Below are 22823 nucleotides of genomic sequence, written 5' to 3'. Positions count from 1 at the left end.
GAGGTGTGGTCTTGTTGGAGGAGTGTGTCACTGGAGGCAGACTGTGTGAGTGATAAAACTCCTGTCTTTCCTAGTTTACTCTCCTTGCTTCCTATTTGTTTTTCAAGATGAAAGCTCTTAGCTCCCATGCTGCCATGCCTGCCTGCTGTGACGGTGCTGGCCTCTTACCCCTCTGGGACTGTGATCCCAACTAGACCCTTCCTCCTAGAAGTTGCTTTGGTCATGGTGTTTTATCATAATGTTAGAAAAGTACCTAATATACCCAGATGTATAAAAATAATTAAAATTTATGTTACATAGTTGAGACCCTGAGAACTCACAAGAGATCCACCTGTCTCTGCCTCCTGTGTGTGCTGAGATTAAAGGTGTGTGCTACCACACCCGTCCTGAATGTCTTATAGAAATCACAGACTCAATGTGATCAATCCTATATTCATTATATATGTATGCATTTATTTATTACAGAATCGTCCTGTGTAGCCCTGACTGGAACTTGCTATGTAGAGCAGGCTGGCCTTGAACTGACAGATAGTGACACTCTCTAGGAATTTAAATATATGAGCCTATGGAGACCACTCTTAAACTACTACACTAGGGTGATTTCTAGTAAAAAGACTTACTTTTTGTTCTATTAATCAATCAATTAATGTGGGCTGAGGTTAAAGTTTAGTGGTAGAGTCCTTGCCTAGTATATACAGAGCTCTAGGTTTGATCATCCAAACCTCCAACACACACACACACACACACACACACACACACGGAGACTACAAGTCATCGGAATCAATGTATGACCACAATTGAGAACAAAATATTTTATTTCTTTCAATAAAACTATAGTTTACAATAGTATTTACTAAATAAATTATATAATTTCTCTTTTACAAGCAATAAACTAAATCACAAATATTTCAAAGACAATGTATATACATGACATAAGGCCTTTTATAAATAGCTTTGCTTTTCTCATTTCACTAGTAAACAGTGAAAAAAATCTTTATAGAAGCTAGCTTTCTATAAAGTAAAGACAGACCTATTATATTGATCTTTAAAGGAAACAAATCGAACCTTTCAATGACATGGGCTATGATTAGAATTTTTTCAAACAAAGAGAGAGGATTTATATCTTAATTATCATTTTGCATGGGTGGATTTTTAAAAAAAAACATGGAAGCAGATTCCACATGTCGCTATGTGTCATCATTCTATGCATGCAGAATGGAACAATGCGAGAGCCTATAGGAAAACAGCACTTCCCAGTCCAGAGAGGTGATTGGCAATGGTATAGAAAGCAGCTTAGGTATAGTTCATGCAGTTCTTCACAGTCAGCAAGCAGCAGCAGCCACGGAACAGTGTGGGGTTCTCACATCCACCTGCGGATCAGCCACGGACCAAGGTCCCCTCGACATTTCATGAGCTCCAAGGTCCAGCTGAGTCTTACTGTGTGTGCCGGGGCTCAGCTCAGTTTCTCAGGAGAATTCTGCAGTGGGGAAGATTCTCTCCCACAACTGCAATCAGGTCCCATCCATGTGCTTAGGTGGTTACGACGTTCACTTACTGGAGGGAAAATAGAAGGAAAGAAGCAGATGTGAGATTCTTTTAACATCTGTTTGTAACCCCTGCCTCTAAGTGGGTCCTTACGTTGTTATTTCCCCCGGTAATTTGCATCTGGAAAAGCATGTATCGGTGGCATGTTAATTACCCAAAGTTCATCAAGATCAAGCCCCAGTTGCATCACAGCACTGATGCTGGGGCCTTAGAATGAAATAATGTTAAGACCCACTTGGCCTTCTCAGGGCACAGGGCACAGGGCACAGGGAGGATGCACAGTATGTGAGACCTAAAGCCAAGCAGCACAACCACTTGAATGTAGTCCTGTACTCGTGAATGCTATGTTCATTTCTACACAATATCCTAATGGCCAGCAGTGAAACAAGCCATCGGGTATCTAGCCTGAAATGCTAACTGTTTAAAAGCAGAGCCTACTAAAGATGCTGCTGCCCCCAGACAACAGGAAGCAGTCGAGAGAACACACTGCCCACATTCCCAAGAGGTGGGGTGGGTGGTTTTTGGTCATTTGGTGGGTTATAGATGCTCGTCATCATTTAGAGGGGATATAGGAATGCAGGATAAAAAGAATCCCCACAATTCAGGGTGGACTCTGGATATCCAGGAGCAGTTTTGGTGAGGGTCCAATGATCATGGTGTATTAGAAACGAGAGGCTGCTGGGAAGTGGTGGCACATGCCTTTAGCCCAGCACTTGGGAAGCAGAGACAGGTGGATCTCTGTGAGTTTGAGGCCAGCAGTCTACAGAGCAAGTTCTAGGACAGGCTCCAAAGCTACAGAGAAACCCTGTCTCGAAAAAGCAAGCAAGCAAGCAAGCAAGCAAGCAAGCAAGCAAGCAAGCAGAGGCCTTGAACCTGACCAATGAATCATTGCAATGAACATTTGCAGGTAACACTGTCTGGACAAGAGGGGACACTGTGAGACACACCATGGCTCCCAGTGCTACTAAGACGAATAAAGTGTGCTACAGAGGCAGGAATGATGGAGGAGTGAAGAGGTTTTTGTTGTTGTTCTTGGTTTTATTTTGTTTTGTTTTAAAAGTTTTTCTTTTGGGGGGATGTCGCAAGGGTGAAGAGTAGATTTGGGGGCACTGAGAGATGAGCAGAATTGGAATGCATGATGTAAAATTCTCAAAGAATCTATAAAGGAATTATGCTAAAATTTATACTTGGTACATTTTTTTTAAAATTTTACTTGTATGCCTTCGTCACTAGATGTTATTTTATGAGGCATGATCACCTGGGGCTGAAGTATAGTTGGGTTTCTCTTTGTGTTGGGTTTTAATAGTAGCAGGAACCCAAAGGCTCACCATTTTTCTAGGCGTAATATATACATACATTAGTGCTGTAGAAATCAGAGCACAACAGGGCAATGGAATGGGATCTCACATGTGTAAAACTTCACAGCTGGAAGGACTATGGTTTGGATGTGTGTGTGTGTGTGTGTATGTATGTATGTATGTATATATGTGTGTGTGTGTATGTGTGTGTGTGTGTATGTATGTGTGTGTGTATGTATGTGTGTGTGTATGTATGTGTGTATGTATGTATGTATGTACGTATATTTTGAGACAGGCTCTCACTATGTAGACCAGGCTAATCTCCAGCTCACAGAGATGCCTGTCTTTGCCTCCTCTGTGCTCCAGCTGCTGGTACTGTTGGGGCAGTGCAGCCCTGAGGTCTAGCAGGAGGAAGTTGTAAATGAGACAAACTGTACCAGCAAAGACTCAATAGAACTGTAAGAGACGTGGAGATGTCGGAAGGAGGCAAGTCCAGAGCCTAATTGCAGCTCATCTCGGAGTATTGTTAGTCTACAAAGCCATTTCTTATATAATTCCCCGTTAAAACTAACATCCTGGGACGACCAGATAACCTGCTGGGATGTAGTAGCAGACCAATAGCTCCCACCAAACTAAGATGCTAAGATTATCATCAGACAGCATCAGATGTAGACAGAGAGATTTCTCTATTTGGCTGTGACTCACCTCTCTGATGTTACTTCAATGTATTTTAAAAGTGTCTTGATTCACAACATTTTTCTGTTACTATAGAAACCTCAGGGAATTGCTTCCACATTGAAATGTGGAATTTGGGGTCTCTTGCTCTCTCATATTTGACTCTAGAATAAACTATCTTTTATTCTCTTTGAGGTAAGAGCTGTCTTTGAGTTGATAACATCATGGGGCCTTGAAAAGAATATGGGGACCCTGAGCCATGAGGTGAGGGACCCTGCCACATACATTCTTATGATGGGTTGTTTCACAGGGACCCAGTGCAACAGAATCAAGCAACTATGGGCTGAAAACAATACCCCAAGTAAGTCTTTAAAAATTATTTACTTTGTGTGTGTGCGCGTGTGTGTGCGTGTATGTGCCAAGGCATGCATGCCATTGCACACATGTGGAGGTCAGAGGACAACTTGGAGCTGGTTCTCTCTATCCCCGTGTGGGCCGAGGGAATGAAAAATGAGGTTATAATGTGTGGCAGCAAGTGCCTTTACCTGCTACGTTATCTTGCTGGCCCCACCTTTCTTCTTTTTAAGTGGTTTATTTCAAGTATTTTGTCATAGTGATCAGAAAACTGGAGAGCACAAAACATTAAAAGAATCTGAGCCCAAGGTTCCTGCCTTTAAACTTAAATAACTATTAGGATTCATGCCCAGAAGGGCAGTTGAAGGACCAGGGCCTGCGGACCTCATCTGGGAAACACTGGTGCAGAAGGTGGGGATATTGCCACTGTTCTGCAAGGATGTGCACATTTTGGATGAAGACATCCATTTGGGTCTAATCTGGTAGAATGTCACTGATGGAATTCTTGAGTGTTAGTCAAATCCTGTGGCTTGTTAGACTTCCTGCCAACCTCCCTTGCTCCATCAAAGAGCCCTGTTCCTGCAGCAGGTAGACGACAGAGAAGGTGCCAGCATGTCCCGCATCTCAGACAACAGACTGAGGTCAGGGTCTCTCATTTCAGAACTGTTAGTTCAGCGGCAATATTTTAACACAGATGGCTGCTTCATTAATTTATTTCCAAAGGGTGGAGAGATGCTGTGGGGCATCAATGATTTAAGCATCCTGATAATCTTACAGGGGACTTCTGGTGACAGAAGTGACAGTCCTACTGCCATTTCAGCAGCCTGTAAACCAGGGTCATTTAGAGACAGTAAGAAGAGCCCTTAGCACTGGGTGTTTGTTGATACTTTGTTACAGTTGACGTCTGAGCTGCAGAAACAGCATTTTCCGTGTTGAATTAAGGCGCCAAGGGGTGGCTTTCAAAGAGGCTCAAGGGGAACTGGTTTTGATGGATGAGAAGGGCACGCTTGGATCCGAGGGGGGATGAGTCTCTCCTCTCTGTGGGGCATAGTTCTAACGGTAGCCTCCAGGCCAACCTGAAAGGTGGGAGATGCTGGGGCTCTGGTACAAGCTTCCTTTGATGGCTGAAGACTCTGCTGCACAGTGACTAGCATGCACAGTGCTGGAAGGATAAGTTCAAGTGCAGCAGTTATACATTGAGCCCCATACTCACTCAACCTATCCTCCAGGGCAGAGCTGCCTTTTTACCAGTAGGTGGCAGCAGAGGGTTTGTTGTCATTTGTAGGGTTAGCTTTCTGAATCAGAGGAAACGTGCATTTGATTCTAATTAAGTCTTAGGAAGGGGGTCCTTAGGAGTGACACAGCTCTCCTTTATACTGGCACAGGAGAATGACAGGTTGCTCAGAACTGAAGGACCCTGGAAATGAGCTCGCTGGATGCAGGGGGCTTCCAACAATACCAACCTGGGGGCAATACCAATGCTGGGGGCCACCTCCAGGGAATTTATTGAAACACACACCACACCCCCTAGGACAAGTCGTTTCACACAGTCATCTATCCAACACCTTTTTGTGAGGAATCCAAAATAACATGGAAACATCCACCCAACCTCGTAGCCCTTAGCCAAGGAAGAGGATAGATAGATCTGTGTGCCAGGATGTGTGGCAGGCCGAATGGAAGGCCCTGAAAATTCTTGTCTACTAGTGACCTTAGAAAGTGACCTTACCCAGATCTTCTCACATGTAAGTGGTTAAGGTCACACTGGATTGAAGTACACCGTAAAGCAATGACTAAGAAGAAGAGAAGCCACACAGGGTTACAAGGAAAGATGGGTGACCCTGGAGCTGAGGAGGAGGGCACTGTGCAGGATTAAGAATGCCAGGAAACGTGCTGGGTGGTGATGGTACACGCTTTTAATTCCAGCACTTGGGAGGCAGAGGCAGGCAGATCTCTGAGTTTGAGCATGGTGTACAGAGCAAATTCCAGGACAGCCAAGGCCACACAGAGAAACCCTGTCTTGAAAAGTCAGAAAACAAAACAAAACAGAAAAACCCTGCCAGGAAACATGTGAAGCTATCAGAGGCTGCAAGCACAGGTAGGCATTTCTCTTTGGCATCTTTACTGGGAGCAAGGCACTGTGGGAAATTTTTATTCAGACCTCTGACCTCTAGCAGATGACACATTTGTGTTGCTTAAGCCACCCAGTTTGTGGCAATTCCTTACAACAGGAGATCAATATGGGCAGAGACAATGAGAGGAAGCCAGGCCTTCACGATCCCCCCCCCCGACCTTTCCTTGTACATTACCATGTGTGATCAGCTTTGTCTATATTTTAAAAACATATTTATTAACTTATATTCTATAATATAAGTGCGTGTCTGGTGCCAGAAGAGGGCACCAGATCCCCTAGAACTAGAGGAACAGTCATGCGCTGCCGTGTGTGACGGGAATTGAACCCTGGTCATTTAGAAGAACAGCCAGTGCTCTTAACCACTGAACCATCTCTCCGGCCCCTGTTTTTTATTATAGGGATGAACCTTAAGCACCCTCCTCTTACACTCCAGAGACCAGGGAGGAAATCTGTATGAATGAAGTTGAGTTCACCAGGCCCAATGCTCACAAAGTCTAGCTTGGCATGGTTCTGCCATTTACAGGTTCTGAGCCTGGAAGACATCAAGTTCATGCCAGAAGTGGGTGGCTTCCTCTCAGACATTATCTTCTTTTTTTTATTTAAAAATTTGGTTTTCATTTTACATACCAACCCCAGTTCCCCCTCCCTCTCCTTCTCCTGCTCCCCCACCTCCACCCATTTCACCCCCCATCCACTCCTCAGAGGGGGTAAGGCCTCCCTTGGGGAGTCAACAGAGACCTCTCAGACATTTCATTCTCAACAGTTGGAGAACCTTAGGAGTCAAGTAAACATTGGCTTCCTATGACCAGGCAGGGGACAGGAACAGACTCAAAAACAGAAGCAGTAGCCAGAGGGACAGGGACAAAGAGAGAGGCAATGAAAGGAAACCAGCTGGGCCACCCATGGATGGTCTCGCGTGAACAGAAGATTAGAGCTAGTTTCAAAGGCGAGAGCCAAACTGGCCTGTCAGGCCACTGCAGCCAGGATGTCTCAAAGAGACCCCTTTGCCACAGCCCTGCAAACTGGCATTAAAACTCAGCCTAACGGAGCTGGAAAACCAGTGCATCTCTGTGACTCCAACTCCGATTCTAATTTTGCACAGCAGTTAAATGCTATTTGTTAAAAAAAAAAAAATTCCTGTGATTGCCCACCTAACCTAGACAGACTGGTTGTTTCCCACCTGAATCATACATCATCCTACCTCAAGAACAGCTGCCACACGTGCAAGGACATCCTTTATTTTGTTTTTATTTGATTTTAATTTTTGAGTCAAGGTCTCATTACACAGCCTTGGCTAACCTGGAACTTGCTATGTAGACCAGGCTGGTCTCGACCTCAGAGAGCTCTTGCCCACCTCGGCCTTCTGAGCACTGGAATCAAAGGTGTGCGCCACCATGTGTGCATGCACCTCTTAGACCAGCTCTTTCATGAGTCTTAAACATATTATTTAGTCAAATCACTTAAGGAGGCAAGCACTCGGGGCTAAGGGCCCTATTTTAGTCTTTCTGAAATCTCGATTCCCCACAGTGCAAGCGTGGGACAAACGGGAAGGGGCTTTCGTGCAGCGCTTTCAACCTGAGGAGCTGTGTCCTTGTCTCCATTTAAGCGCTCACGAAACACCACTGGCTATGTGAACAGTACTCGGGTTGCTGGGACTCCAGCTCCATCCAGACTGGCAGTGGAAATGCCACCGTTTCCCATCAGCACCCCCTGGGGCAGCCCTTACTGGCTCAAACAAGGAATGATTAAAGAGACCCAGCCGCGGCTGTGCGGCTGTGCGGCTGTGCAGGGGCCATTCCTTTCCAAGCCTAAGGATTCAAACTCAGACACGCAGCTTCTTTTGCCAAGACCTCCTGTGAATTTTCCAAGACCCCTGTGACCTAATTTGTTGAATGTTTCTCTTGGTATTTTCTCAGGCTTGCCTCATCCATGATGGCGTGGCAGCTGTTAATTCAATCATTTGCACTTCTTTGCCACCCGTCCTCCTATGATCAAAGAGTACCATTAACCACCCCAAACACATCGAATAATCAGGTTGTCCACGGGCTGCCTGTCAGCGCACTAATCTCCAATACTGGTATGGCTAAAAAAAAAAAATGGCTTAACTGTTTCTTTTCCTTACACGCAGTTCTTTTTGCACTTCAGCCATTTTGCAGAAGCACTTCCACAGATACGGGCTATGCTACTGAGGAGGACGCTAATTCGAAAAGTGTAAAAGGACAGGGCATAACTCAGGGCATGGGTGACACACGTAAAGAAGGCGCTGGTGGGTGGCACCGTCCTTTAGACTCCGGCGTTATTAAAAATGCAGTCCCCTCATCTCTCATTGACAACCCATCCCCAGGGAGCCAGGAAAGGGCACTCTCTCCTACTCCATTTTCCAGTGGGAATGGCTTTTTGTTGTTCCTCTTTCCAGCTGCATCGGGCAAAAGCTGCGTTAGGATCTGAAGCCACGGCACTGAGGCACTGATGTCTGACAATACTGGGGACCGTCCCGTGAGGAAGATGGCAGAAGTGCCCATTTTTATCAATGCAGCCCACTCAGTTCTGTTGTATTCTTTTCAATACCCTAATCTGCATCTCATCAGCGCGGCATTCAATAGGAAACATCTTTGGTCACTGGATAAAGCCACCTCCCTTGATTTGAATATTTGCAAATGAGTCAGAAAGCCTGGGGTGTACACAGCGAGAAGGTAGTAAAGGGCCTCTGGGAAGCAGTGTGGGAGGAAGCTTGGGTAGGACTTGACTCAAAATGCCTGAACACAGACGATGAAGCTGTTAGCTCTCTTCAGAGGTCAACCATCTTTTTAAAATTCAGTTCAAATTACTGAGAAAAGTCACAAGGCTGCCTTAGCTCACAGGCACAAGTTTGGGTGGATCCCTAAAAAGAAATTCCATGTTATCTGACATGCACAAATCAGTGTGGTTTAAGTCTGTGTTTTTTTTGCAGGGGTATAGATCCTTTGTGGATCAGTTAAACATAGAATGGATTGAGATGTCACAACGAGTAAAGAAACATTGTACCTTCATGGGCAAAACCTCCCACGCAACATCAGATTTCACAGGACCACAACACCAAACAGAATGTCATCACAGATGCCGCCTCAAGGGTCATTCTATTAAAGATGGCTGGGTTAAAAATGGCTGTGCTCCAGAGCTTCTGAATTAGGTCAAAAAGAAAGGAGAGAAATTGCCCAGGCCAGACTGGGTTTTCTTTTTCATCGCTCTTTCATAATGTAGCGGCTTCCATGACATATCAGCGAAGGGCAGGAAGTGAGCGGAGTCTTTTCACATGTAGGGCAGCGTTCAAAATAATAGTAATAACCATGAAAATATCTTCAGCAAGAAAACATTTCCCAGAACTACAAGCTCATGGGGCCGATTGTTCTAGATGTATTGGACTAAGTGAAGCTTAGCGGTAGAGGAGGTGATGGAACTGCCAAGTTTAAAGAATGTGACTTGTCTGGAAAGCCATCCTTGGGCAACTCGTGTGATCCAGAATGAATCAGCCCGTTAGAGATGCATGGGGTCTCAGAGAGCAGTCAATATTCCATCTAATAGAAGAGGAAACTGAAGCCCAAAGAGGGCGATCGATCTGAGGTCAGCTGAGGACGGAGACAGGCACTGACTCCAGGGAATTAGTTCTCTTTAATTTACCGCTCATCTGGCTTGGCTGTCTTCACACCTAGAAAAGCCGTGTAGGGGCCCCTAGGTCAAAGGCTTCTCCCACCAGCAGCGCTCACATGCTGGGTGCTTTCCCATCTCATCCTTTTCTACACCCACAGGAGAATTCTTTCCAGAAGTGGAACCATGAGCCGGGTGGCAGAGGCTCACACAGACACGATCCCAGTGTGGTGGGGCAACTTTTGTAATCCCGGGACTCGGGAGGCAGAGGCAGGAGGATTGTATATTTGAGGCAAGCCTGAGTTACATACTGAGACTTTATCTCAAGAAATAATAGCAATAATACCAAACAAAAAAGTTGCTATAAAAGCAGATAAGCCAGGAGCCTCCACTCTAGCATCTATTAAGTCAGAGATGCTAGGAATATGCAGGAAGCAAAATAAGGCTGCTATTATTTCCATTGTTTATTTGTGCCTTACAAAATAAAGTCACATTATATTCATACAAGTATTACTTAGCTCTCATGATCTTCATCATCTTAAGTCAATGGATATTTAAACATCTTCTATTTTAATTTTGAAGGCATAACCTGCCCCCTCAGTGATTTTTGGGGTCCTCAGTGATTTTCAAGGATGTACTGGGGTCCTGAGTGCAAAAGATTTGAGGATTGTTGTACTAGAACATTAAAGAATAACCAGAAAAAAATCTGGTTGTGGTGGCATGCTGTGGGATAATGCTCTTGTACACTGTAAAGATTTGTCACTCATATTGGTTTAATAAAATGCTGATTGGCCAGTAGCCAGACAGGAAGTAAAGGCAGGGCAACCAGACTAGGAATTCTGGGAAGAGGAAAGGGAGAGATGCAGTTGTCATCCAGAAGTAGAAGAAGCAAGATGAGAATGGCTTACTAAGAAGAAAATGCGTCAAGCCACATGGCTAAGCAGAGACAAGAATTGTGGGTTAATTTAAGTTGTAAGAGGTAGTTAGTAATAAATCTGAACAATGGTCCAAATAGTTTATAATTAATATAAGCCTCTGTGTGTTTCTTTGGGATTGAATGGATTGAATGACTGTGGAACTGGGTGGGACAGAAACTTCTGTCTACAGAGGCACGTGCCTTTAATCCCAGAACTTGGGTGGCAGAGGCAGACAGATGTCTGTGAGTGAGGCCAGCCTGGTCTACACAGTGAACGAACTCCAGGAGAGTCAGGATTGCGCAGAGAGACCCCGTCTCAAAAAGAAAAAAAAATAATATTTAGGGGTTCTAAAGACCGCCTTTCCCAATGGCTGCTGTTGCTGGGGCTGCTCTTTCCCAGAGTTGGTTAAGATGGGAAGATGTTTGAGCTGAGTTATGAAGGAAGGAAGCAAGGGAACAAGCATGGGTTGGCCCCGAGAAAAAGTACACAGACAGGAATAGCAAAGCAAAGACCGGGAGGCAAGGCTTGGTTTGTGGGAGGAATGCTGAGGAGGTGCGTGACTGGATCACAAAAGCCAGGGGAGGAGCGGCCGCATAGGCAGAGAAGACCCAGCCACAGGCTGTCGGGCCTTTCGAATTTAAACCTAAAAACACAACATTCCAAATGACACCTGCCATTCCCCTCACCACCCTCCCTGCTTCACGTGATGCTGGGCGTTCGTATAGCACGTGGAGGGTATGGATGGGATGCAATGTCCTGGGCAAACACTGCTTCCAGCCTGCCACGGTACTTTTCTTGTACCATCTAACCATCAACAAAGGTAGGACAGACAGTCTGACGGGCTGATGGAGGACCCCTCCCCCACTTGTGTTTTTTCGAGGCAGCCTTGTGAGGTCGTCAGGACAGGCATTATTTCTGGTCTCTGCCAGATACGATGCACAAAGAAGTGAGGTCTATCTCACACAGCTGGTTAGTGACAGCCCTGAACAGTGTCATCTGACAACTCTTCAGTTCCGAATCTGAGTTCTTCCCAGAGCCCATTTCTACGTCATCCAGCCTACTGCTTTATCACAGAGGGAATGCCAAAATAAAGAGGATTCAAGCATCAGGGCACCGCTCGAGTCAAAGGCCAAGCTTACTTTGCTGAAATGAAGTCAAGGCCCCCTCAGCTCCGCCTTCACTTCATGAGATTTGTTCTCTGGCTATATCTGTTGAGTTAGTATTAACTGTTGGGGGATAGTCAATCACACTGTGAACCCCAAATTTGCATTTGCATTAATTAAATAAAATTAACCCTGGGTCAAGAGGCTGAGTTAGCAGTTGGTTGACAGAAAGTAATCATAGAGCCTCAGAGGGCATCTGGACAAGATGGGGACCCACAGGAAGTGGGAAGATTGAGTGGCACAGGTTTTTCTGGTTTGGCAGAGTGGAAGCATGGGGTTTTTCGGAGACCCAGCAAGGAAAGAAGGTTAGCTTTTTGCTACACAGCCTCTCTGAGCTAGTAGGTTTTCACCCCAGCCTTTGAGTCCCCCCAAGTCTTATTTATGCATAGAACAACAGAGATTTAGCTAAAGCTACCTTTAGCAGCAGTGACAGAGCCTGTGACTGCGGGAACAGAATTCTGGCCAGGCTGCGGTCTGAGCAGCCAGGCTGTGGCTAGAGAAGAAGGCCAGCAACCGCAGAGGTGCAGTCGCCGACTGAAACAGCAGTAGAGAGTGAAGCTGCTGTGCTGAACTTAAACCAATTAACCTGCCAATTCTTAGCCAACATTCTAGCAAACCATGGGGGGGAAACAGCTTGGGAAGACTCTTTGTCTGTAGAAGGGACAGGAGGCAACCATTTCTCTAAACCCAAACATGGTTGGCTTCACACAACTTCGTCTTCTGTAAGTTAAGGAGGGGCGTGAGAAGAACAGAAGAAAGCCACTCACTAAATAGACGTCCAGCACAGAGGCGTTGTCGTCCTGCATTTCCAGGGAGTTTGGCTCAGCAGTCAGGTAGATGGTCCCCTCTTCCAAGGTGAAGGTTGAGCTGGAAGGTAACCCTTTGCTGGAAAGACAGAGATGAATAATGAGTTTGTGGCCTGCAGAACAGATCCAAGGACACAGCCCAAGCTATGGTTAAAAGGCTGTAGTGGTGAATTTTGGGTTAATTTTTTTTTCTTTTTCATTTTTGTGAGTCACCCTGAAAATGTGGCCATTTAGGTTTAAATTTAAAAAAATATTTTAGTAATAAGTAATTTTTTACTTTAAATAAAATTTTATTAATAACACCTTTTCTCCTGCCCCCTGTATATGTGACAGTTCACAGTGTTTGCAGGAGGTGATTTGAGGGTCCCGTCTTGTAAACCTAGGATTCTGTGGATCTAGAAGCCTCTAGAATCTCTGATTTTGAGTGCCTGGTTTTCACTTCTGACTGCTGTGCTCCTTTCATTCATCCAAACATTGCTAGTTTACAAAAAGCCCTTCTGCTTCCCACCGTTCCTCCCTCCCTCCTCCACTTTCCCCCTTTCTTTTCATCCTGTTTTGGGGCCTGGAAGGTTCAATGGCTTCCACGGTTCTTAGGCTTCGGTGTATATCAAAGTCCCCGGAGGGCTGGTCACAAGGCAGGGTCTAGGACCCTTCCACTGGTACTTCTGAATCAGAGGGTCTAGTGTGGAGGCCATGAACTACATTCTGACCAAGCCCCTGGTGATGCTCATGCTGGGTTGCTCCAAGGACCACAGACGGAACAAGAGTGCTATTACGTTCTCTATGAGAATCCCCTATGAGGACCACCTAGGAAAACAATAAAAGCCTGAACAACACGGATAGCTGGCCTTGTTTTATTGTGGTATTATATCTGACATTCACTGATGAAGAAGCTGCTCTGTTTGTTTTTTTTAATCCTTTCTTTCTTTCTTTCTTTCTTTCTTTCTTTCTTTCTTTCTTTCGTTTCCTTCCTTCCTTCCTTCCTTTTTTTTTTTTTGAGACAGGGTTTTTCTGTGCAGTCCAACTGTCCTGGAACTCACTGTGTAGATCAGGCAGGCCTCAAACTCATAGAGACCTGCTTGCCTTTGCCTCCTGACTGTTGGGATTAAAGGCGTACACCACTATCCCTGGCTGAACTGGCCTGTTTTGACTGTATTTAAATTGGGTATCAGCCAGGGACGCGCAGTCATCCTTCTGCATCGGAAATAAAAGTGATGCTTTTACCCAGCGGAAGTTTCCCATGGTTTTCAAGACTAGAACATTGGAAACAACAAGCCAAGAGGATGCTATTGTGTCTGACCATGCAGGTGTAAGAAATTCCATTTGTGGTCTTCCTGAATAACCTGTATGAATATGTAAGTGTCAACTGCCAGCTAAAAATAATAAAATGTAATTATGAAGTATAAAGAGATAATGTAAGAATAAACCGCAACTTAAGTCAATGTATCCATAGCTTATAGCAGATGGTTTTATCCCTTAAAGATGCCTCACATATAAAAAAGAAGATCCAGCCCCCAAAGGATTTCACCCAAATGCCATGGAGTGTGTGGAGTAAGAGAATGCTCACCGGGAAATCGCTATTTTTTGTTGTTGTTGTTGTTGTTGTTTTAAACTGCACTGTTGATTTCCCAGGCATCTGTCCATTTGTAATCAATTTATAGTTTCTCAGCCTGTGATTTCCTTACGTTCCGTTTTAGGAGTCCTTTCTAAGTGAGGGTATCTGTCTTGGGAAAAAGGCCCTCAGGATCGAGTGGACTAACAGCGAGGGAAGATCTATTTTAGAAGAGACGCTACATGACGGGGCTTCAGAGTCTGGCAGCCTGCCTGGGTTCTGTACCATCGAGTTCTGCCAACGTTCCCTCCACCTAGAGCTTCTGAGGCCCGGAGACCTCTCATGTGCCACGGGCTGCACAGGAAACCACATCCACTTGGTTCTGCTTTTGTCTCGTCGAAGCCTAGGGGGTCCCGGGACCGCCTGCCACTCTGCTCCTGATAAGTCCTAAGCTTCTCACAGATGAGTGAGCTGCAGGGGAATTCATCTCATCACGGTCCTTTGGGCAGTGCACATTCATGGCGCTTTGACGCCACAGGGGCTACCGTCTGCCAAGTGACATCAGTTTGGCTTCACACAGAGCCTTAGCTCGGCTGGACCCTTGAAACCGTCATCAATGATTAAAGCCCGGAACACTGATTTCTGTTTGCTGACCTAATGAGTGTTTTTACAGCTCATTTTCACAGGCACATGTGTTCGGGGAACAGATGGACCTCGCCACAGCCGCGGTTTTGGTCTTTTAAAAGCTGTCTTCTCACTGCCTCGATTAAAAGAGAAATGGCTTAACGAACCACACAGCATAGGGAAGTCAGGGTGGAAAGCCACAGCTCTCGCCCGAATCCACCCTCTTCCAGGGGTTCCCATCAGCATTGCTCTTCTTAGCTTTTCTGGTGAGAACTCGTTAGATTTCCTTTTATTTTATGTGTATGAGCGTTCTGTCTACATGTCCCTGCCCGGTGCCCTCAGAGGCCAAAAGAGGGCATCAGATTGCCTGGAACGGGAGGTATAGACAGTTGTGAGCTGCCATGTGGGTGCTGAGAGTCTGCAAGAGCAACAAGCGTCCTTCATCCCCGGGCAGTTTCTCTAGCCTTCTTTATACTGTTGATGAACCTTGGAAGAAAAGACATTCAAAACTGCCGCACCCATGGATTCCCCAGGGAGGATGCAAACTCTCCAACACTGAGTTTCTTTCCAACACCTGCTATATTTTATTTTTTAACTATAAATTATATTTAACTGTTTTAATTCCATCATCCGTACATCCTACATCCATTAGCATCCCACATCACTTCGTCACTGCCTTCTCTCTCTTCATCTGCCTTATCTCACGTTGTATTGGACACATAAAAAATAAATTTGCATCCATTTCATAATGACTACTAATACTTACATCTTATCTTACAATGATACCTAGAAGGTTCTTGTTTCCCTCATGAGTGGCCTCCAAAATTAGAAAACCAATACACAGAGTTTATAGTACTGAGGCGATATAAATACCATTTAGTGCCAGGCCAATGGGGAGTTAGTGTTATAGTTTTGCCTCTGGGCTCCATGTCATGATTGCTGGGCCACGCCAGGAAAAGTGTTCCTGGCATCATGGGTATCAGGCTCGGCGGGGTCTCTGGCTCCCTCCACACTTTTGCTTAGATTCAGGCCACATTTTAGGCTGCTTCATGTTGTAAAGTTTCTGTCTTTTAAAGCTGACTATACCAGGGTCGGGGGACAGGACACTAAGGCTGACTAAAGGAAGGGCCGAGTCTGAGCCAAAGCCCTGCTTCTGTGATGCCCTGCCACGATGCAAGGCAAGTCATCACCTGGGCACAGAACTCTAGGGCTCCTCATCCACAGAGGGGCTGGCCAGCTCACCTCACAGCTTCACGCAAGGGACCAAGCCCCACGATGTGGGTGAGAGTCAGGCCGACCTGAGGGAAGGCTTTTCATTAAGAACAGCGGAGGGTAGCTCTGCTGTGCTTTCCCCTTTGATGAGGTCTCTTGGCACGCATGGATTCATTATGAGCACTCGGAAAGGAGGCCTGTTTTGGTATTCAAAGCTTTGCTACTGGAACACTAACCGATAACACTGTGGGCAGAGAGCTCTCCTTGCAGGGAAAACCACAAATACAGCTGGGACTCACTTGCTGGATGCCAAGCCTCATTTGGTCTTAGAGCCACACGCTGCTTTTGTTCCCACAATGCCCAGGTGGGAAGCAAAGGTCAAAATGCCAGCTCCAGCCCTACTCTGAAGGGGGAGGGTAGAGGCTGTTGCTCTTCTTAGGAACTGGCACCGGACTTCCCATTTATAGCCTGGGAGCTATCATTGTGCAGCAGGCTCGTGCCTCCTCCATGACTGAATCCTGGCATGCTGAGCTCTCTGACGGAGTGAGGAGGAATGTCTACAGGGTTACCCCAAAGGCTCAGAAACGTGGGAGGCTTTGACCGTGGCTGCAACATCCACACTCCTAACCACTTCTGGGAGCGTGGTTTTTCGGAGAGCACCTGTCTTTTCTGCTCTGCGGTCAGGAGTGTGGCTGCTGTTCTTCCCTGGCTCCACTTCGGCTATTTTTAGGCCAGGAGACTGCCTGTTTCCAGTCGGCATGCAGCGCAGTGGGCAATCTCAAGGACGGATTGATGGCTGCCTATGGCTGCAGAGCTTGGCTTAACCTCCCTGTTTACGGGCATAAAGCCTGCTGCAGAGACAGCACCAAGCTGGGGTTTGGAACTGACAGACAGACAGAGAATGAAACAGGAAGGGCCTGCTGCTCAGAGAGCTGGCCTCAGAAGCTAGCTGAGGGCCTGCTGCCCTCTGAGAGGAGCCAGCACAGTGTGACTGGAAGCTGGCGGAAGGAACCTGCAGGGAACCTCACCATCTCTCTCTCACCTGTCTTTCTAGCAGCCCAGCCCAGCCCAGCAAGGATGCACACATGCACATGCCCGTTTAAAGCTGGTAGTTATGTAAATATGTATGATCACGTTACACATAATAAGCCGGCTCTGCTAAGGCTGGGCCTCTTGTTACGTGCTTTGTACTTTCCAGCTTTAACTCTACCTTGTTTAAACACGGGTCACCCGGAGTTAAGCTCAGGCCTGACTCTGGAGCAACAAGGAACACATTCAGTCTCAATCCGTCCAGTCTCTGCCAGAATCAGCATCTCTTTCCCCCGGCCCTTCTCAAGAGAGTCTGAGTCCCAGTAGTAATGGTTCAGTTAATAAGAAAGAGCAGGAGAAAAACAGACATGTGACAAAGAGTGTCCAGAGTGACATCTTAAATATTTGGCTTTTCCAAAAGGAGCGGGAATTAATATTTTCTGTTTCTGACAATATCAGGAATGGAATCCAGGGTTGCAGGCAGACAAGGTAAGCATCCTACTGCTGGCCTCTATACCTACCTCACGGTGGGTATGTAGATGTTAAAACAAGAAAGAAACTAAAGAAACGTCTGACAGAGAAATGTTCATTGGGATAGATCACAGGCGAGATGCGCAAGAGGAAATGACCAGCTCCCCAAAGCAGGCAGAGAGAGTTTTAAGACCTTGGAGTCAGGAGGAGGGAGAGGCAGAAGGGAACTTCCTGAGGAGGAGGCAGGAGAATTGCCATGAGCTTAAGGCTAGAATGATTACATACTGGGTTTGGGGTTGGCCTTGACTACAGAGTGAGGCTTATCTTAATAACAAAACAACCACCCACTCCCCAAATTATAATTTAATAATGAACTATCAGCACTAAAAAACCCCGATTCTACCTTTTTATTTATAAAATGATACACCATTCAAATATACACTGATAACCTACTTTATACCAGGTACTATATTAAAAGTAAAAGGTAAGCTAGAAAATAGTTCAGACGTGGCTAGGTTGCCAACAGAGTGAACTTTCAAAAAAAAAAGTAGGGAGAACTTTTTAAATGTCATTGATGGATACACACACATGTGCGTGTGCACACACCACACACACACAGTCACATACAAACACCGCACACATATATACTATGGAACATTATACAGCCTTGAAAAAGAAGGAAATCATGCCATTTATAGTGACACAAATAGATTTACTGGATATTACGTATAGTGAAATAAGACAGACACAGAAGAACAAATACAGAATGAGTTCACATAGGTACAGACTTTTACAGGAGGAAACAGGCGGGAATGATGCTGATCAGATGGTTTTTTAGGTTTAGCTATACCAGATGAGCATGTGTTAGACGCCCAGTTCACAGCACAGAGGTCACAGTTACTAATAGTGCATTGTACACTTGAGATTATTTGGACATAGGGCTGTTACAGGTCTAATTTGTGGAGATGAGGTCACAGAAGTAGCTGTAACCTGTTCCGACATGACCTGTGTCATTACACACATGAGAAATTTGTGACACACACAAGGAAAATGTCACATGATGATAAACACAAAAAGCCACACCCCAGGGATGCCAAAGACGGCCAACATGCTCCCAGAAGCAACGGACCCTGACAGCACCTTGACCACGGACTTTAGGTTTGTAGAACTGAGAGACGACACACCTCTGCCTTGGCAGCATCCACTCAGCAGTACTTTAAATGGCAGCCTCACACAAGGGTCACAGTGGGTTAAAGTGATTAATGCGAAGCCTCGGCCTCCCTCCCTTCTGGTAACCCATCAGACCATTTGTGGGGAAAGTCTGTCCTGCTCCTGAGACAGGGTCTCACTATGTAGCCTTGGCTGGCCTGGAACTCACTACACAGCCTTGGGTGGCCTTGAACTCACAGAGACCTATCTGTCCCCATCTTGAGGGCTAGGACTGAAGTCATATGCCACCATGCCTGACTGGAAAAGAACCTCTTACCGATACGAATTCATATAGGAAAGAAATCCACATTGGAATGTGACAAGAGAGCAGAAGTGGGGTGATCCGCGGGGAAGGAAAGGGATAAGAAAGGAGGGAGGGCAAGGAAATGGGGGGGGCGGAGGAGGAGAATAAATGAGAACAATGTTTAGTGACACACAGTGTGAAAATACTGTGAAGAAACCCACTACAGTGTATGCTAACCAAATAAATTCATAGAAAAATGGGTATTTTTAAGTACCTGAGAAAGATACAACTCCTACCCCTCATTAAAAACTGTATTTTCTGTCCTTAAAAACATAAGACTTTTCATCAGTAAAATATAACAACTTGTATTCTTTTGTACTTACGCCCTAGATTTCAGACTTTACTCTGGTTCTAACTGTGTGATGTGATGTCCGCACTTGGCAAAGAGGGCATCATTTAGAAAAATCAACCATAAAATCAAAAAAGCCTCTGGAAAACACATATGAGAAGAGATTAGAAGGGCAGCTTGGCTCTCACAAATGCGCTGTGCAATTGTAACCGTTAGCTGCTGCTGGGATACCATAGGCAGGGCCGGGCTTTACTGAACCGTTAGCATCAGAGGGGAGCAAACGGACAGGAGGGTCTCTCATACACGGCTTGGCCAGCACCACATTAATTATGGGCTTCCGCTTGAATAATGAGACCATATCACGGTAACTGCTAGTCTCCGAGGTGCATGTCAGCACTGTGTCCTGAATCATTAGGGACATAAACAGTTTCGGGACAAATAAATTGAGCAGAGCTCCAGTGGCCACAAAGGGAGGCTCCTGCCTGGTTCCCTCGGCGCAGAGGTGATCTGGCGTTATGGGCATGCTGGGAAGAACTGAAAACTTATTTGGGTTTCCGAAGTATGGGTGAGCTTTAATTATCTCTGGCTGTAGCTCTTTATAGATCAAAGGGTTAGCTGTCGAGTTATGGGTCAAAACTAGGTGTGTTCGAATCATAGGCCAGCTCATTCCAGCTGTTTAAGCCAAAACTTTAAAGTGCATTAGAAATGCCAACAGGCTGAGGAAGTTGCATTTTTTTAAAAATTATTTTTATTTCATGTTCATTTGTGTTTTGTCTTCACGAATGTCTGTGTGAAGGTGTCAGATCCCCTGAAACTGGTGTTACAGTCATGGGCTGCCGTGTGGGTGATGAGAGTTAAACCCAGGTCCTCTAGGAAGAGAAGCCAGTGCTCTTAACCACTGAACCTTCTCTCCAGGCCTGGTAGCTGCACCTTTAATAACTAGGTTTGAAGCAGCTGGATCTAGAATCATCTTTACTTTAAGAAGCAGTTCTCAACCTGTGGGTTGAGACCCCCTTTGGGGGGTTGTCAAAATTATCCTTTTACAGGGGTCGCCTAAGACCATCACAAAGCACAGATATTTACATTATGATTCATAACAGTAGCAAAATTACAGTTATGAAGCAGCATGTCACACTCAACTTCTGCCTTACAGAAAGTGCCGCACGTAAGCAAGTAAACAACACAGTGTTGTATCGAAATGCGAAACTATCATTTAACACTGCTCACACACCTGGCTTCTTGCTACGTCTCAAGGTGCGAAGCAATTTGTAAACATAAATATTAAGGTGTAAAACCTGTCATTGAAATTACCCCCTCCTGCACTTGGGTTCCACCTGCTCTGAAGAACACTCACTTCTCCGTCTCCGAGCCTGAACTAATCACCAGCTGTCTTAATAACCGCCTGGCATCCAATGTGTGCCTAGGTCCTATTTGCACGAAACAGCTCACTGGCGGTTACTCTGAATGACTGGAAATACTCATGCTGAGGCTCCTGTGTAGCACCATCTCCCAGAAGCTCTGGCCCTTGCCTCCTGGGCGCCCATCCACAAGGTTAGTTAGCTGGACATGGAGCGCTGCTCCATCATTGGGAGCGCGTACTGTAGTCATAGCCTCACAGACAGGGGATAAAGTTGTTCTCTGTTGTGGTTTGGATGGATGCTTCCTGAAGGCCCACAGGTTCAGAGCCCAGAGGTTCAGAGTCCAGAGGTTCAGGTTGGGAGGTGGGGGTGGAACCCAGTGGGAGGTGGAACCTAGTGGGAAGGCTTTAGTTTTTTTTTTTTTGAGCAAGACTTTGAAGGGGACGGTATGACCCATCTCTTTTGTTTGTTTGTTTGGTTTGGTTTCCTGGAAGGCCTTAATTCTTTTTTTTTTTAAATATTTATTTATTTATTATGTATACAATATTCTGTCTGTGTATATGCCTACAGGCCAGAAGAGGGCACCAGACCTCATTACAGATGGTTGTGAGCCACCATGTGGTTGCCGGGAATTGAACTCAGGACCTTTGGAAGAGCAGGCAATGCTCTTAACCACTGAGCCATCTCTCCAGCCCCCAAGGCCTTAATTTTTAACTCTTTGCACGTGCTTTCTGCCTTTGCTAAGTGTGAGCCCCACCAGAGAGGCCCAGAGCATCGGGACTGCAGATCTGGGACTTGAATCTCTATACTTGTGAGCCCAAACATACCTTTTTAATTTTTAAATGTATTTTTATTGTTTTTAATGTAGATATTCATATCTGAATGGGGGTATGTACGCGTGAATGCAGGTCCTGCAGAGGCCAGAGGTGTTGGATCTCTTGGTGTGGGAGTTCCAGGAGACTGTGAGCCCCTTGACTTGGCTCCTGGGAACTGAACTGGAATCTTCTGGAGGAGCAGCAAGTTCTCTTAACCACGGAGCCACCTCTCCAGCCCCATCTTTTCTCTTTAGAAGGCATTTTGCTGAATAGGAAGCTGGCTCAGACATCTGTTTTATTTACACAGGGTTGAGATGAACTACAGAAGCCCAGTGGCTGCCATGTTTCTCGTTAGTGAGAAACAGAGCTAGCGAACAGATGCTTTCTTTTCCACCTAGTGCTGGAAGTGCCCGGGGTTAGCGCCATCATAGCCTCCTGGTTCAGCCAGGTAAGAACATCTGTGAAGATCCAGGGAAGCTACCCTTATAATATCTGCCACTTGTGATCAATACGTATTGGCTATTATTAGCATCATCATAAACATTACATACAGAGACTTTTGCTGAAGAGGATCATGTGGTGAATTAGAAACAGGGAACTGCTCAACAGCTTCACTCTAAGATCCAGATAATCACTTAACTGTCAGACCAGTGTATAGACTTTGGGGAACTTCTGTATTTGTGTCCAGACCATGCCCACCATTGATGAATGCAGTTCCGACACAATGCCGGTTGGTATTTGACTTTACATTAATAAGATGAAAGTGAAATAAACGTCTTCCAGAACTCTACCCATTTGTTAATGACATGAGTGATTTTGTTGATGTACGGGAGGATAATTTCCCAATATGAGAAGATTATTTCCTCAATTTGTGTGTGACGCCGACAGTGAAACAGCCATAGCTACAGTGTACCTCTGAGTGAAAAGAGCAGATAATAAGAAAGCAATAAATCTAGCTCTGACTTAGGAGTGCTTATGAGTCGCCAGTGAATAAACATTTAAAATGTAATCTCTCAGTGTGATGTCATTGAAGCTAGGAAGAAATGCATACATAATAGCCTGCGATTACATTGTATTTCCACTATATGAATACATACACATAATCTCAAAAGTACAGTGGAGACTTAGCAAGAGATCGGGTTTGAGTACTAAACATGAGTACTAATTATGTTCTAAGAACATAATTCATTAAATGAAAGTCCATGCCATTTCATGATGAATAATGGCAGAGCCTAACCGTGGCAGAACTGAGGAATTTGACAGTTGATTTTCATAAGTCAGAAGGAGAAAGATTCAGCACGCCATTGCAGAAAAGGCGAAATAAAACATTAGGGGCTAATTTCCCATGGGCTGTTGAAGTTGCTGCTTCCATTGGATTAACTACAGCTCCTGGCAAAATGACGGAACAGGGGCTATTGGTCAGGGACCACAGATCCTGGTGGGACTC

At 45.5% G+C, this 22823-nt stretch overlaps 1 protein-coding gene across 1 annotated transcript in view; it reads right to left on the bottom strand.

Moving 5' to 3' along the window:
• Nucleotides 1–797: 797 nt before the first annotated feature.
• The window catches only part of Pip5k1b (phosphatidylinositol-4-phosphate 5-kinase type 1 beta), a 256047-nt gene continuing 234021 nt past the window's right edge, over nt 798–22823 (bottom strand). The window contains exons 14-15 of the mRNA XM_048438730.3: nt 12475–12592; nt 798–1554 (exon numbers count right to left, since the gene is read on the bottom strand). Coding sequence (XP_048294687.3) covers nt 1552–1554; nt 12475–12592 — 121 coding nt within the window. The 3' untranslated portion in view covers nt 798–1551. The remainder of the gene's footprint in view (nt 1555–12474; nt 12593–22823) is intronic.

This window comes from Myodes glareolus, chromosome 7 (assembly GCF_982192425.1).
Source record: "Myodes glareolus chromosome 7, mMyoGla1.1, whole genome shotgun sequence".
In the NCBI taxonomy this organism is placed as follows: Eukaryota; Metazoa; Chordata; class Mammalia; order Rodentia; family Cricetidae; genus Myodes; species Myodes glareolus.
The sequence above is the reverse complement of the archived record's forward strand: the minus strand, read 5'-3'. Positions and strand labels throughout refer to the sequence as shown.